Source organism: Protopterus annectens, chromosome 9.part0 (genome assembly GCF_019279795.1).
Source record: "Protopterus annectens isolate FY-2018-M chromosome 9.part0, PAN1.0, whole genome shotgun sequence".
Lineage (NCBI taxonomy): Eukaryota > Metazoa > Chordata > Ceratodontiformes > Protopteridae > Protopterus > Protopterus annectens.
In genome coordinates, this window is record NC_056743.1 from 1362333317 (window position 1) to 1362351202 (window position 17886).

Below are 17886 nucleotides of genomic sequence, written 5' to 3' on the forward strand. Positions count from 1 at the left end.
GGAACATTTATCTCTATTTTGTAAAGGTATGAAATATGTCCCTACTATAGAGTTCAAGTTGGTAGACACCTTAGTTGAGATGAAATTGTTTTTGTGCTAATTACATCTTGCTATTTATTTCAATCATACAAAAATACTTGATGATAAATTGAGAATAAAGAAAAAAAGTTGTTTTAATCCCCCCTTGCATCTGACTCGGATGATATTAAGGTTATTACTGAAGATTTATACAAATTACAAGAGGAATTCAAGGACAATAAGCTTAAAAGTAAATATATTTTAACCAAGACTGAATGGAGCATATTACAGGAAATATGTAACAATCAACACATCCGAGTTATGTTAAGTAAATATTGTGGGAAGAAATAGCCGGGGAATTGTTATGGCTAGGTTTGTATAGGCCCTGGGGCCGAAAGCCTAGTACCAACCTATGAATGTATAAACCTGATAAGGTAGGGGGAATAGTCTTATATGATACCACTAAATATTTAAACAAGAAGTACAATATTTTAAATAATACAGGGACATATAAAGTTACATCTAAAAATGAAATAAATATTGCCTACTGAAGAATTGTTTTTAGAAGAATATTTGATTTATTTATTTTATTTATTTATTTTATTTTACATTTGCTGACCGGGCTAGTCTAACTGGATACATGTCCATTTTCAGTAGAGGCCCAGGGAGAAAAGCTCCAAGATACACAAAATACAATATAGAATGTTGCAACAGTCCAAGCTTAAAACAGCTGTTTTTAGTAAAAAATACAATACTCATAGTGAGCATAACACAAACAGTAAAAGGTAATGTACAACAGATGTTACTATATACATTTATACATATATTTAAATTGCAATAACATGGTATTTTGGTTCTTTAAGGATGTCTATAAAGGTAAGATTATTGTCTTGATAGACAATAGAATAACTGAAGATATATATAACTACTTAAAAGTAGAAAATCCAGTTATAACTACCATTGTAGGGATACCAAAAATACATAAGAATATATCTGACCCGCCATTTCGACCAACTATATCTGGCAGTAAATCTAAAACTTTCCCTTATGGAGTGGTGGTTGATAGATGGTTAAAACATACTTACAGTAAACTAGAACATCTGTTAAAAGATTCCTGGGATTTTCTGAGTCACCTAAATGTAAAAATTTAGGATAAAGACCTAATATTTTTAACAACTGATATTATTGATTTATTGTCTTATATTCCAAGAGAAGAGGGCTTGGAAAGTTTTTGTTACAGCATGAGAACATACTCTGGATTTGAATGGGAGAAAATACAACTAATCACAGAATGTATGGCCATGGTACAAGATTACAATTTTATTCATTTCAAGGGACAATACTTTAGACAGGTAAGAGGGGTTGCCATGGTTGCATCATGCACACCTATATTTGCTAACTTAGTTTTATTAGACTGGGAGACTAAGCATGTCATAAAGTGTAAATTTACTGACAGCATTAAATGTTATGTCCGATTTTCGGATGATATATTTGTGTTTTGGAAAGGCACTAGTGATGGTATTGATGAATTTGTTAAGTATTTAAATAATAAAAGTACCTTCCTTAAATTTACACACACATATGATAGACAGGGTATATCATTTTTAGGTACCTACATATCACACTCTGAAGGGGGTTTTAGATCTAACATATCGGAAACTAACATTCAGTAATTCTTACTTGGACTACACCAGCTGCCACCCTTTCAGTCAGAAAAAGAGCATCTTCAAAGGACAGTGTATTAGGGCTGCTCGCATGACCTCCAATTATGAAGATATGGTCAAGGAAATGGATATTTTAGAAGAAATGTTTTTAAATAGAGGTTCTCTCACTATCATGGTTATAGATGTCAACTGTGGGAAAAGAAAATGGGGTATCAAATGTAAGCCAGTACTAGGAGTAGGTCTTGAATTCCCTGACAATATTAATGTAGGTGATGACTTCAGAAGAGCCCTTGTGTTAGAATACAACCCATTAGTGCAACATGTTAAAAGCACTGTTTTTAAAAATTGGAATATTTTAAGACGTGATGGGGAGGTGTATAAACTATTAGGGGAGAAACCAATTTTTTTGTTCAAAACAGGGCTCAATTTAAAAAATAACTTTGAATATGATTCGGCAATTATTGATTATAAAAAGAAAAGAAATGATGGTGGCACCAAGAAATGTGGAAGTTGCAATCAATGTTTTGCCATATTCAAAGGTGAATCGTTAACATTAGACAATGTTAATAAGAAAGAAAATTGTTATTCGAAACGTGGTTTATTTAGTAAAGTGTATGTCATGTTCTGTTTTTCATGTGGGGAAAACAGATAGAGCTGAATAGAATTATATGAACACTACTATCAAATAAAATGGCAAAATACTAATAAAGGCCTATATAGACACTTGGTATCTAGCCCGACTTTCAATGTGTTTAAATTTGCTATTTTACAAAGTCTAATTGTCAATCCAAGGGATGGAAATGTTAAAGTTTTATTAGAAGAAAAGGAAATTAGATGGCAGTTATTGTTTAATGCTACAACCCCCAGCATTAATGACGATATCTCAATCAATTCTATTCTAGAACTAAGAATACACACAGGTTTGTTTGGTTTTTGCACAGGTTATATAGCCATTGGGATTTCTCATTAGTTTTATATTTTTACAGTATTATTATTATTAGGTAGTATAGTACATTAGGCAGTATACTTGTGATTTTTTTAGTAATTTCAAGGTTTTAATTAATGAAGAAATTATACAATTCATTGTAATATAATAGGTTGTTTTTTAACCTCAGCATAACAGTTTTTAATATGTTTGTATGAACAAAGTTCACTTGTTGTCTTTTTAAGTGATGCAAATGTGGTGGTAATTAGTAAGTATGAGCACATCCTACTGGATAGATTTGAGTATAAAAAGGTGTTTATGATGCAAGATTTTAAATTCTGATGAAGTCCACGGGGCTAGTGGATGAAAGCATGTAATCTAATAATGTTTTTTATTGTTTTTGATGGGTCTTTATTGTCCAAAGTGGATCTAGTGCTGTTTTGAGTGTTTACTAATTGTTGTGTTCGGAAGTCAACTAATACTGAACTGCTGATACTACATAGCTAAGTCTTAGGGTCAAATATGCTGGTTACTGAAAACAAAGCTAGCAGTAACACAAAACAGGACAGAAGTGCAGAAATCAGAGAAATTTCTAAGTATTGATCTATAAATAATGCAGTCAAATTCAGGACAATATACTGCACACTAGGGGAATTATAATGCTGTGTAAAAAACAGTAAAGTATAAAAGTACTGGTGAGGATGGGAAGGTTGACTGTTGTGGATGTGAGGTGAAGAGGATATGTTTATAGAATTATATGCATATGCAAATGTCAAGGAAAGAGAGAATCTGTAAAGTCAAATATTAGATTACCTGATGGTAATATGAGCATTATTATTGCAGTAGGCTTTAATTGTGATATAAGGGAAAATGTAAAAAAGAAAGGTAAAGATGTTAATAAATGCAAGAAGTGATACAATGCAGTAAGTTAGCTATGTGGAATTAAAGTCAATGAACTTATAGAGGAGCAATTGTGTCTGAAATTGATTATTTTTTGCTAGTGGAAGGTTTGGCTGTAGCAGATGGTGATACAGTAGAGAGGTTTTCTTGGATCATTAGCAATACGGATAGAGGAAGAATGGACCAAAAATATGAGCCCAAAATCTCAACATTCTGTGAAAATCTGTACAGATGAGAGGTATGATGCCAGAAATTATTATTATTATTTGCGGTCCAATAAACTGTGAATGATATTATAACTGAAAGGGAAGGTGTGAGACTTATGGTAGGTGATATTAGTAATACATTTGATGCATCAGGTGATGGTGCTTTGTGGGATGTTCTAGAAAAGTATGGAATAGGTAATACAATTAGGAGAGTGTGTATGTCAGCATATCAATATAAAATAGTGAGGGTGCTAGTGAATGAGTGTTGGAGTAAGGAAGCATGCATGGACTGTGGTATAAGACAAGACTGTCCCATAAATGAATATTATTTGTATTAGTAATGAAAAATTCTAGATATGTGATGCAAAAAGAAGTGATGACTTTGGTAGTTTTGTCATATGCATATGATATTCTTGCGATCGCTAAGAATAAAATAAGGAGGAGGGAAGTGCTGTTTTGCCTGAATGGATGCTTCAAAGGAAATAGGAAAGACAAAGTTAAAAGTAAGGGCTGGGCTGATGTGAATGTTGGAGGGGTCTATGTTTCAATGAATGAAGTATCTTTGTTATTGATAAAATTTGCAGAAAATGTAGTAGTTTTCAAGCAATCAGAATGTATGACAAAAGAAGTTAAAGAAAAAGGTTTATCTGGTAAATTCTATTTTACTGGGAATAATAGCATATATTTCAAATGTTTGTATGATCCGATAAAAATACAAAAAAGAAATTGTGCAATTATTGTTTTTTTCATATGCGGTTCAAGATTAAACCCAGTGAAAAGAGGTGTGTTTTATATGACTGAAGATGAAGGGGGATTGGGGTTATTAAATCCAGTTGTTTATTCTGCTTCTTTAAACTTGTATAGAGTATTAAAGTGGGTAAAGGAAGAGAATAAGAAATTAATGTTAAAAAGGTTTAAATAAGTGCAAAACAAATTATGAGATGATAAGAATAAGAAAAATAGATAAAGATTATATAAATGAAGACATTCAAAATTGTCAAGAAAAAATACATGGAAAATGAAAACTGATGATATGAGAAGAATAGAGGAATATGATATAATAATGTGATAAAATGGTATGTAAATCTATGTTAGATTTAACAAAAAAGTGATGAATGTGATTAAGGTAAGGAAAAAGTGGTGTACTAAGATTGTAGAGTGTCAGGATTTCCTATGGAGACTGGTAATAAGTACATTACCAGTAAAGGGGATATACCATATTAAAGTAGTGAGGAAGAAGATTCAATAGAACGTGTTTCTTTTTTTTTTTTTGAAATGTAAAACAGTGATTAAACTCTGGAAAAGCTGTATGGAGAAGACTGATGACATAAACAGTAGAGATATAAATGTGATTATGAATAATGTAAAAAAAAAACAGAAGAAAGACTATGTGAGAAGGGTATATATGAATTTATTTTATATAATATGGGTAATTTGGAATGAAAGATTGAATGAAATTTTGTTTAATGGGAAATGGATTTTGGATGATATATTGAAAAAAATTAGATTCTGGTTATGGAAGAAGGAGTGGGGTTCAATTATGTAAGAATAATGATGATTGTATATAGGAATGTGTACATATGTAGTTGTAAATATGTTAATAAGGTTTTGTTTATATTGTTTTAATGAAAGGACCCTACTCTTTTTGATAGGTGCCATAGAATCTTTAACATCCACCAGAGCTAACACCAACTGAAGCAGATGAGGTCTCAGTTTAATGTTTCATCTAAAAGACAACACAATTTGGAGTGTAGCACTCATCTACATGGTATGGGAACAGAGTGTACTACCTGTTGTATTACTGACATTGCAATTAATTCATTTATTCATTTTGTGATTACTCACTTAACCCAGGCCATAACTGGGTGGGTGGATTGTGCACACATGCAAAAACAGACAAACTTTGACTAGGATATCTATCAGGTTGAAATGGTGGCTGTTGACCAGAATGGTGACTATTCCCAAAACCAACTCACCCTGCCAACCCTGCCAACCCAAACGACAGCCAAGCTGGTGTGCAAAGGAACATGGTCCTGTGATGTCCCTGGCATTTTTCAATTTGTGAATGAAATAGTACTACTGTTATCAAATACAGGATTAGCAAAATGTAATACTAGTATGCACAATAACATTAAAAAAATTGTGATTAAAAAGGACAGATGATGCAAGGTAATACCCTGTTACTTGATGAGTCCAAGATCTCTGTGTCAATAATATTTCTGACTTTTCTTAAAGAGTGAATGAAAATAAACTGCTGATGTTTGTGACTTTTCTTTATGATTGAAAGTAGTCTGCCTATGTCATTTTAATATAATTTAAACTGTGAGATTTGGGCACACTGGACAGAGGCAATGCTTCCTTATAGCAGGCAGTGATAACCGAAATGTAGTGTCACTGTGCTTGCAAGTCATGCATCACAAGCAGTGGACTTGTCAGTTATGCAATCTGAGTTTCAGTTGCAGCTGCATGCTGTAAGTAACCATTGTAAGCAGGAGCATGACACTCTGAAGTCTATACTCTGCAGAATAGAGCTCAGCTCCACCTAGATTTACCTTTACGAGAGGCAAAATTATTGCTGACTGTCTTGCTCAGTCACTTCAAAAAGCACTCAAGTCACGTTCCCGAGTACATTACTAGCTCTCATGGGCATATAATGTAATATTTGTAAATCTGAGGTTTCTGAAGTATATTTTATTATTGTTTTAAAAATTAGACTTTTGTTATAAGGAGTGTGTTGTTTATGCTTCAAGAAGTCTTTGTCAGCTGGTATACACTTGGAGTGCAATAAAAATTTAAAATTAGAGTACATGAGCACATTAGTGACATGGCAAATAAGATGGTTTGAAGTATAGTGGCAATGCACTGCACCCATTCTCATAGCAGCTACCCTAAGCATTTACAAGCCATGATTTACACCAAGAAAAAATGTCATTGGGGTTAGTTGCACTTAGCAACATTTTGAAAAAATAAGGTATAAAAATTGTAAAGTCTGGAACCACTGCACCTAAAGGTTCACATTCCAAGATGGACTGGAGTTCCTTTCTATAGTATGTAAGCACATTATCTTACATCTTAACTCATTTATTTGTTTCCCTGATAATTTAATTGATTCTTTTTTGTGATTCATTTGTTTTTAACTGTTTTAAGAATTTACTATCCTTTTCTCTTGAGGCTCTCATCTGTATGCTGAATCTTTTAAAGGTCCTGTATGACCAAGGCGTATAGGGTTTAAGTCATCCTTCTGATGATTCTTAATGGATAGGCACAGCAGTAGGTCTGTTATACTAAGAAGTGGGATAGATGGTACAATAGAGATGTTGTCATATGCAACTTCTCTAGGAGAAAGAAAATGTAAAAATAGGTCATACACCTCATTCTGTACACACAACAACATACAAGTCATGAGTCATAGAGCATCAGAAAACTACGTTGCTCTGTTTCACTGATTAACTGCACCAGTGAAGACGTAAACAATAAAATAAAAATCAAGAGCACTCAGAAGCACGTAGCTCGAACACTATGTCTGTAAGCTGCCATTTTCATATGCCCCAAGCACCTCCACTAAAGAAGTTTTGTATGTCAATATAGTCAGTCTGTCCCAGTATTTAAGATTTTTAAGGCAACCAATCTTTTTAGTAATGTATCTTTGAAGTCTCTCTTGATATGTTCGGATAAATAGTTGCCAAAAGCTGCATTACGTACAATAATGGGTCTGATAGATATGGGTAAATTGAATTAGTCTTTCTTAGGTTTAGTGGGGATACTTTTGGAAATTAGGTGAGTCAGATAGAAAGGTATCTGAACTACTGCACAGAAATGATGGTCAAACAATAAGGAGTTATCAGCTACACTGTCTAGATCCCTTACAATATCCAATTGGAGGGCTATGTCACATATATAGTGTGTGAAAATGTTTTTTTTTCACCAAAACAAACACTGATACATTTTTTCCTCATTTAGTTTGAGACCATTTTCCTTGTACCCATTATTAACATGGGCCGACCTGTGCTGCAGCAATATAAATCACTGGAAGATTGAACAACAGCTTACAAATGTACAGTCACATAGCTTCATAGGCAGGTACGAGGCTATTGGCCCAAGGGCCTACGTAAGCCTAGCCAGCAAGGTGACATGGCTTACGCCTCCCAAGAAAGTTATTTTCCTGTGCCACTGTCAAGCAGAGACACAGAAGTGATCCTCGGGGTGTATTTACTATTTCCCATCCAATCATCAAGATTTTTCTTGAAGTGTGCTAATGAAGAACTTTGCTTGACATAGATGGGTAGCTTGTTCGAAAGTATAGGAAGTCTCTGGGACAGGAATCTATCCCTCCAGTGTGTCCTGTTTATTGTGGTGACAAGGTTTAGGTCCCTAGAGCATGTAGCTCGGAGGGATTGGGATTTCTTTAGGTGTAGCATGTCCAACAGCTCTGGGTTTGACATAGCTGTATATGTTAGGCAGAGATCACCTCAGAGTAGGCGATATGCTACGGAGTAAAGCTGGAGTTTTTTGAGGTGGTCAGTGTAGGGCATTTGTTTGAGGCCAGTAATCCTCTTTGTAAGGTACTTCTGTGACCTTTCCAGCTGCTGCAGATGTCTTGTGAGGTACATTCCAAAAGGGGCATTGCACTCTATAATGGGTCTAATGAGTGATGAGAAGAGGGGAACAGTCACCTCTTTTTTCCTGGATGAGAACCCTTTTATGATGAGGTGTGCCACTTAGAAGGACTTCCTGACTTTGAAAACTTGCAAACTTATTTAACCACAGACAAGGGGGTTTGGCCTGAATACCTGAGAAATATATGCAAAACAGGAAATGAACCAACACAGAGCCTTGTAGTAAATCACTGGTAACTCTTCTTTTGCTTTTAGAAGTGGCACCTACAACTGGAACTACATGGATTCTCTCAACCAACCAGTTAGCTGTCCACTGCACAGTGTAAGGATTTCTGTATAGATTTACAAGTCTGTCAATAATGCCTACATGGTACAAATATGCTGCAGGTATTAAATATATGCTATAAACTGTTCTGGTTACATTTTTCAAAGAAATGAAAGAGGTTAAAGAAGTAGGACCTTCCTTTGACAAAACCAAATTGATGACAGCTCATAGTTCATAGGTAATTACTAGGGAATCTGTCTTTATGGGCCATTTTAAAGCCCAACCAATTTTCCCTTTTGGTGCTTGAATTAACCTATCCCATTTGGTGTTAGATTGGTCTTACCCATCCCATGGCTGATAATTATATGTTACCCATAGTGAGAATTACTGGGATCATACCATATATAATTTAAGGGGACTAGTGTATGGAATAAAGCATTTAAGTGCTGTCTCTGTCCATTAGTAGTACAGGGTCAGTCATGGGGTAAATTTACATTACCCATCCATAGATCCAAGTTGGGCTGTGGATAGGGATTGGCTTTTTTTACACAGATGGGTTGTTTGCTCCATAGCTGTGGTATCCTCTGCAAAATATACCCGCCCACTCCAGACTGCTTTGTTGATGTTAGAGTAGAGATTTAGATCCCTAGAGTAAGTGCTTCTGATGCCATCTGACTTGTTCATGTGCAGTAGGACCATCAGTACTGAACTGGAGAATACCTTGTATCCTCTTTAGGATACCAAGAGAAGGCTTGAGTCAGCCCATGTAGGAAATATTGATTAGGCCTCATATCCTTTTAGTATGGTACTTCTGTGGGTATTCCAGCTGTTGCATGTGTCTGGACAGGTACATGCCAAAGGAAGAATTATATTTAATGACTAGCCTAATGAGGGCCAATGGCATCTGTAGATACATAATCCCTTTGTTTTTTAGGTGCAATACAGAAGTACTATCTCTCGACAGTGAGCACATGAGCAAATGTTGGTCAAAAGTTAGGTCACTGTCCAAATAAGTTCTCAAATCTCAAACAACTGGGTCAGCTATTAGGGATATATTATCAATGTGGTAGTTCCATGTAATCGATGGATTCTAAAAGGATATGACAATGCATTTTTTTGGTATTTAGTTTCCATCCATGATTTTGGCATCAGTTACTTGGGACAAACCTGCCTGCAGGATGGCTAAGTTATTTGTATATTCAATGACTGCTCCTATCTTGCAGTCATCTACAATCTTAGTCAGCCAGATTCCTTAAGTTTTGGCTTTTACTTAAGAGAAGTAGATGTTAAACAGGAGAGTTCCCAACACTGAAACCTGAGGGACTCCACTGACTGGTCCTTTGTGGAGGTAGCTTCCCCTATTTGATCCCCTGCATCCTATCTGTGAACCAAATGGCAATCCAGCAGGTAACATAGGGGTTTATTCCAGGTTTGTTTAGCTTTTCTACTATCCCTGAGTAGGGGATTGCATCAAAATATTTGGCCAGGTTGAGGCATGCAGTGTGTACCTTCAATCATTTCTTTAGTGACCTTTTCAAAAAGTCCATCAGATTAAGTAAGTATAACCTGCCCCTGACATAGCCAAACTAAGACGGGTCCACTGTTTTGAGGTTCCCTATATCTTTACTGATTAGTTCCATGATAAGTCTTTCCATGGCTTTACATATGAGGCTAGTCAGAATTATGGGTTTGTAATTGCCTCGGCCTGTGAGTTAAGAGATTTTCAATGTCAAGATTATTGAGGTCTGACACAATATGCTCCATAGCTTTCCATATGAGGTCAGTGAGACTTTGAAGTCTATATTTAGTAGGGTCTGTGGTTGAGCCACCCTTGTGTAACAAAATTACAGTGGCTGTTTTCCAGGCTTCAAGAATGTAACTAGTGAAGAGGCTAGTTTAAAAAGGTTAAGCAGTGGTTCAGATAGGCAATATTTGGTACTGTTCATCATGCAACCTGGTATGTTATCATGGCTCATGGACAAGGTGTTTTTAGCTTTTGAGAGAGCCATAATATTAATTAAAGAGACTGACTGCAATTGTGGAATCTGTTGAAAAGCTAAAACTGTAGGTAGAATAAAATTTGCACTTAATTGTCATCTGGGATATATGTTATTCCCTTTGGGTCAGTGTCCAGTATCATTGTGGACTAGATCTGAACATTGTTGGATGTTAGCCATTAGCTTCCTGACATATTTATATAAAGAGTTGTAGTTATTTTTAGTTTTAATAGCTATTTAACTTCATTCTCATCTTTGAACACTCCAGTGGTTCCATTAAGATGTTTACTAGTTTAAGTAAGAATGCTCTTATGGTAGGTAGAATGAGACCTTTTATAAACATTAAGCAATTTCTTTCGCTTGTTATTTAATTACCTAATACAGGTATTCCAGCTTACTGTGTTATTTTTAAATTTCTCATTATAGTGGGTGCAGATAGGAACTGCCTTATCAATGAAACTAATTGGGAGCAGAAGCAGAGGTATAGGCCACAGCTTTATCAATACATCCAAGGAGGATTATAGTAGAACTTATTTAGGTTGTCAAGTAACTGAAGAAGGTTTGCTTTTAGCAGTCCTTTAACAAAGAAGCATTTACAGGGGAAATATCACCAGTCTTAATGAAAAAGGTCACTAAATCATGGTCTGATTGAAAAGGGCAGCATGATATAGGAGGATAAGTGAAAGAAGTGGGCATATTTGTGAGGACTACATCAAGAATACTGGGACCCCTAGTTAACTATTTGTAAAATTATTTATAATGCCAAGGAAGTATTGGGCATGCCAACCACTGGCAGTGTAGATCAGTCAGTTTATTGGTGGTTGTTCTGTAACTAACTATAAGGAGTAATTAGTCTTGTTTATGGATGTCAAAATCTATAAGTTCAAATACAGTTCTCTAAGGAATCTGTGATGCAGTGATGATACTCTGGACAAATACTGAGTCTCCTCACAACTGCCAACAGGTCTGAAGACATGAAAGGCACTATACAGGAAGTGCTTTCACTAGTCTGAAGGTGTGTCACAGTAACTATGCACATATGGATGCATTCAAGCTGCAGGAGAGCCTCAAGTTTGGACATTTTTGTTAATACTCCTGGCAGTGAGCTGTGCCATATTAATATGTTCCAAATTAGAATTTACTAGGTTGAAATGCCCATAAAAAAAGTGCACTATAGGCGCAGCAAAGGCTTTAGCCAGAATGTAAAATCCTTGGTGACTGGGGTATAGACTATCCCTTACAAAACTGAAAGGTTTGTCAGCCATCTCATCCCATACTGATCCCTCTAGAATAACAACAGCTACATAGCCAATTATTAAAGCCAATTATCTTGACTTTGAATGTCAGCATTATGGTCGGTGACAGCAAAATACCAGTCAAGATCAGTGTCTTTCCTGCCTCAGATACATAGCAATCTCAATCATATCCTTCTGCTTGTCCCTCTGGGTAGATCACTGAAGTTCTTTCACCCTAAAGTGGGCCACTTTCTTTTCATAATTGTATTTGTTAGGTTTGAGGGAGTTAAGATTCCTTGTTATTTCCTGGATCCTCAATTTATAAAGACAGATAACTGCCACCCTATTCTTATCCAGCCCCTTAAGGGTAGTTTGCATAGGCCTGACAGTGGAGACACCTATTACTAAAATATTACCATGGTTAGATACAGTCTCAGTGTGACATAAGGGCTTGGAGTCTACACCTTTGTGACTTTTAGTGGTATGCCTACTGGTTTTGGGTGTGAAGGGTGAAGATGGGTGTGTTGCTGTATGAACTAATCTCTGAAATTTCTTAATCTTTAGCCTGGGAGGTATAGGCATTTTTTTTACCTCAGCATAAAGAGATTTAGTGGGAGTGCTCTGTACTATATGTCTATCTATGTTGTACCTTCTGAATATGTTCTGAAGTGAGGAATTAGCCTCCATGTTAAGTTGCTGCCTCACTTGAATAAGCTAACAGTTAGAGCTGTTTTGCAAACACCTGTTACTTTTCCATTTGTCAGAGTTCTACTGAAGATAACTATGCGTGGTTCTGCCAGTCAGCCTGCTAAGTTTATGAGTACTCTGGTATCCTGATTTAGCCCTGTATTTTGTCATCCAGTCTGTAAAATGTCTAGTTCATTTCCCTTTATAAAGATGAGATTTTACTGCCCACGTCAGGTTCAGCTTTTAGGCATGTGGGAAACAATTTACAATCAAACTTTTACTGTATTTGACAGAGGTTCAATAAGAACAAGCTGATGCTGAATGTGGCAAAAGTAGCCTATGTGCTACTTAAACGATAACAAAAGCTTAAGGTGAAAAGGCCTGAGCTATATCTGTCTAAGACAATGAACCTCATAGCTATAAGTATCTAAGAGTGCTCTCAGATCACACTGTTTCATTCACTCCTCATGCTAAAGTCACCACAGGAAAAGTCAGGAATCAGCATAAAGTTTGATATGAAATTTCAGACCATCTAATCATAACATCAACATGTGTTCCAACAATTAATGTGTTCATCCCTTATGTGGAATATGCTTTCCCTTTAACTGATTTAAACTGCAACATCATCACTGCTACTGCTAAGAAATATGTTAGGATAAGTAATGCCGAAGTTAAAGAAATCAGAAATGAAGTTATGGCTTACCTGCAAAGTGAAGGCTTTAGGATAGAAAATCTAATTCTAATAACATCACGGCATTACAGAGCAATGAATCCCTAAATTAAGGAGAAATCAGTAGAGCAGGAAGTATGTGATCAGCTGCCCTATGAACATACTTTGGAGCCTTCGGTACGAAACCAGTACAAACGTTCAGCTGCAAGGGAAGGAACAGGAAGCTGGCAGATCTGACATAGTCAGTGTTGTGGAGTGATAGGCCACTGAGCTCCCATATGAAAGAGCAATGGAATACACAGGATGAAGCTGAAGAGAGTATGACACAGGAAGATGTTCTGGAACTTTCTATAGAATGCAGGAAACAGAGAACAAGGAATATGCCCTTAGTTTAGAAGAAAATGATCTAAGGGAAGAGTTGTTTGATTTATTAGAGATGGAGAGACATATTAAGATCAAAGAAAGAAATACAGAAAGTGAATAAGACCCAAAATGTAAGAAGTCTGAGAAAACAAATGAACATGGTAATCAACGATGTTTATAGAAATTCCTGTGACGTACCAGAAGTAAACAGAATATATTACTGTGCAGCTAAATTAATAACTGATAAAGTCTTAAACCAAAAACACAGGGCAGAGAGGGAAAGGAAGGGGAGAAATCAAATGCCATGATGGAAATATCAAATACAGAAAACTAAAAAGCAATTAAGACAAGAAGTATCACTAATAGAAGAGTACAGAAGAGGGAATTGATCAACAAAAATACTCAGAAAGATAGATAAGATAAAAGCAATGCACAGTATCAGAACAGACCAGGATCTATCTTACACTATTGCAAATAATAAACTAAAGATAATAACAAAAGCAAAAAAAATTAGAAGATATGCAGATAAATATAAGGCAAAAGTATAAAATAAGCACTTTATTAATGACCCAAAAAAGTTTTATGCAGAATTGGAAAACATGGCAAAAGGAATAGAAACACCACCTAAAAAGAAGATATAAACACATTTTGGAGAAATATCTATGAAGATCCTGTGAAACATAATAAAGATGCTGAATGGATTGAAGTAAAAGAATGGTTAAGAAGTTGAAATGCACAGGATATGAAATGGGATGAAGTAACTGCCAGAGAAATCGAAACAAAATTAAGAGAACTCCTAATTGGAAAACCCTAGGCCCAAATGCAGTACCTAACTTCTGACTAAAAGTATTAACATCTTTACACGAAGATTTAGCCATGAGTAAGAACTATTTATATGCACACTCAAAACAGAGACCAACCTGGTTAACAAAACGAAAACAATACTCCTCCTCAAGAGTGAACCTGCAATATATCCTAAAAACTACAGACCAATATCTTGCCTTCTGATAATGTATAAACTATACACTGGAATTGATGCCGACAGAGTTTATAGTCATTTATAAGAACAAAAGGGTAACAAAAGAAAGTCATATGGAAAAAGGATCATTTGTTGTTAAAGTCATAATGGAAAATTGTAGCAAGGGAAATAATCTGAGTATGGCATGAACAGACTACAAAAAAGCATTTGACAGCATCCCATATTCCTGGATAAAGGAAGGTAAGATATACCCTACATTGATCAATTACATTACAGTGACCATGAAACAGTGGCAAACCACTGTGCAGCTAAGCCATGATAAAGGACTAATTATTATGCCAGGGATAAACATTCATAGAGGGATATTCCAGGGAGAATCGTTGTTGGTGCTATGCTTTTGTCTTGCCTTTGACCCATTCAGCTGTCTACTTAACAGATTATGTCATATCTACAATTTGGCTCCCAGAAAGCAACAAAGTGTAAAGACTTCTCATCTTCTTTTTGTGGATGATTTAAAACTGTATAGTTCATCAGATGAGGAACTCAAAGCACAAATGCCAATGGTCAAAACTTTCTCAGATGATATAAGAAGGTCATTTGGTCTTAATAAATGTACAAAAGCAACCTTTAAAGCAGGAAAGCTGCAGCACCAAGAAAATGTCCATCTGAAACAAGAAAGTGATATAAAAGAACCTGAGCAAGACGGAATGTATACATATTGAGAAATTGATAAAGGATCCACAACAAACATGAAAAATATAAATAAAACTTAGGCAGGAATATTTTAGAAGATGAAAATTAATTCTGAAAACAATCATGACATCTAGGAACAAAGTTCAAGCTATAAACCAATTTGCTCTTCCTGTTCTAACTTACAATTTTGGAGTGATTGGCTGGTCCCAAAAGGTACTGGATCAGTTGGACTGGAAAACAATGAAAATGCTTCATGCTTATCAAATGATTTAGATCAGATGAGAAGGCAAGAAATGTGAAAAATGCATAAATATTGTTGTAAGTACAGAAAATTCTTGAACGACCTAATGTTGATTAGGATCTGATGCAGGAATGGTTAAGGAGAGGCAAATTTAAACAAAAAGAAAAAAGGTTAATATTGGCAGCCCAGAACAGTGGACTATGTACACATTAGTTTACAAAGTCCATTGAACATGTCAGAAAAACAGACAAATGCAGGTTTTGTAAAACAGAATTGGAAACAACATAATGTACGATGAACCAAAAATATGAGGCAAAAATCTGGACATTCTGTGAAAATCTGGACAGCTGACAGGGATGTAATACAGTATGAGAAATATAAATTGTGTATCATATACAGAAGAGCCTGAATCCTATAATATTCATTAAATTATATCAGAGTCAATACAAGCTATTATATATAATTAAAACATTTCTTGGTAGTGAAATGATGTACACAAACCACACCCTGTATCTGCAGTGCCTTGTTTAATAGCACATTTTGAAATATACTACAGCTGAAGTTTATGGGTCAAGATTTAAATCTTGTGTGTGTTTGTTAGTTGACTTCTGTCACACTTGTTTTCCACTGGACACTATGTGCACACTTTCTTTTCACAAATAAGTGTGCCATCAGCATAAAGGTACAAAAGTACAGTTGTGTAAAATCTTACCATAACTGTAGATGTTCTTGCCTTCTCTGCTGCAGTATTCTTAACAAATGGGATTCCCTGCCATGAAAGCCTAAACATCCAGCCAGTCTACCAAAGACTACTTGTTGCTTTTAAAAGATACACCGAACATCACCTAAACACTCCTTGCATAGCATAGGTCATAAAGGTGATGTTCAGGCCTACGATAATCAGAACTGACTGCCCCAGTAGGAACACAGTCCAAAAAACCCAAGAGGTAACCTATACATCCAAGAAGGCAAAAGACTAGTGGGAAGGATGGAGGGAGCGGATACTGCAGCAGTGACCGCAAGGACATCTACCAATAGGGTAAGATTTCACATAACTGTACTATGTCCTTACATTCACTGCTGCAGTATTCTTAACAGATGGGAGAGTGCCAAAGCTCAAGAGGAAACCTGGGAAGGGGAAGGCACAGAAGAATCCCCTAAAAGCCATGAAGAACGACACTAGAAAATCCAGCCCTAGCAGTAGAGATATCATCCAACTTGCAGTGTTTGGTAAAGGTATGCACAGAAGTCTAAGTAGCTGCTTCAAGAATAGAATTACTGTCTTAAGTCCTTGAAAAAAGCACCAGAAGAAGCCACATCTGTAGTAGAATGAGCCTTAACTAAAGAGGGAAGCCTCCTGCAATGAAATGTGTAACTAAAGGAAACAGCCTTAGAAATTCAAGAAAAAATTGTTTGCTTGGATGCAGCTAGTCCCAACGATATAAGAAGAAAATAAAGAAATAACTGATCAGATTTTCTAATAGCCTTAGTCTTATCCAAATAAACCCCGAGTTGCTTATGCACATGCAAAGTATTCAGCATCTTCTCACTCTCAATTTACTGAGAGGGGAAAAAAGTAGGCAGATTAATAGACTGGTTCAGTGATAGCTCATTATCCACCTTAGGCATGTGAAGGGTTAGTGCACGACGACACCCTGTCATCATGAAAGACCAAAAAGGAGGACAAGCCATAATGGTCTGTCTGGTAGAAGAAAGAGCTAACAAAAGAACAGTCCTCCAGGAACAATGTAGCAAGGAAACTGAAGCAAGGAGCCTGAGTCAACTTCTCCAAAGCAAAATTAAGATCCCAGGGAGGATGAACAGGTTTTCCAGGGGTCTAATATTAAGGTTGCCTTTAAGAAATTGTTTACCCTCAAATTTAGAAGCTAAAGGAGGAGAAAAGGGCAGAAAAGCAGAGATAGCTGATAAGTGAGCCTTAATAAAAGAATAGGCCAAGGCAGCATTGAGCAACTCACACAAATAAGAGAGAACCAAAGGAACATAAGTGGGCCCAGGTTATGGGAGAGATACCAAATATAAAACCTCTTTCATTTGGATAAGTAGAGTTTCCTAGTAGTAGGTGTCCTGGCCTCCTACAGGACTTGCAGCACATCTTCAGAAAAAAAGGTGTCTGTGAGGAATCAAAATCCTATCACCCACAGTGTCAGTTGAAGTGTGGACAGGTGGGGATGGATCTGTTGTCTTGTGTGATTAGACCCACTCTGTGAGGTAACTTGTGATGATTACCTCTGGCTAGATGCAGAAATAGAGGGAACCAGTGCTACTGTGGCCAAAAGGGAGTCACCAACAAGATTTTGGGAGCATCCTGTTGAATCTTGAACAGGACTTTCAATGAGAGGAAGGGGAGGGAATGCACAAAGAAACATCCACTTCCAAAAAACTGAGAGGATGTCCACCTTCCACACC

At 36.1% G+C, this 17886-nt stretch overlaps 1 protein-coding gene across 1 annotated transcript in view; it reads right to left on the bottom strand.

Moving 5' to 3' along the window:
* LOC122812080 (gamma-aminobutyric acid type B receptor subunit 1-like) overlaps positions 1 to 17886 on the bottom strand; it is a 4315174-nt gene that overhangs the window by 2261956 nt on the left and 2035332 nt on the right. The window contains exon 7 of the mRNA XM_044084348.1: positions 8409 to 8430. Within this exon, the coding sequence (XP_043940283.1) occupies positions 8409 to 8430 (22 nt within the window). The remainder of the gene's footprint in view (positions 1 to 8408; positions 8431 to 17886) is intronic.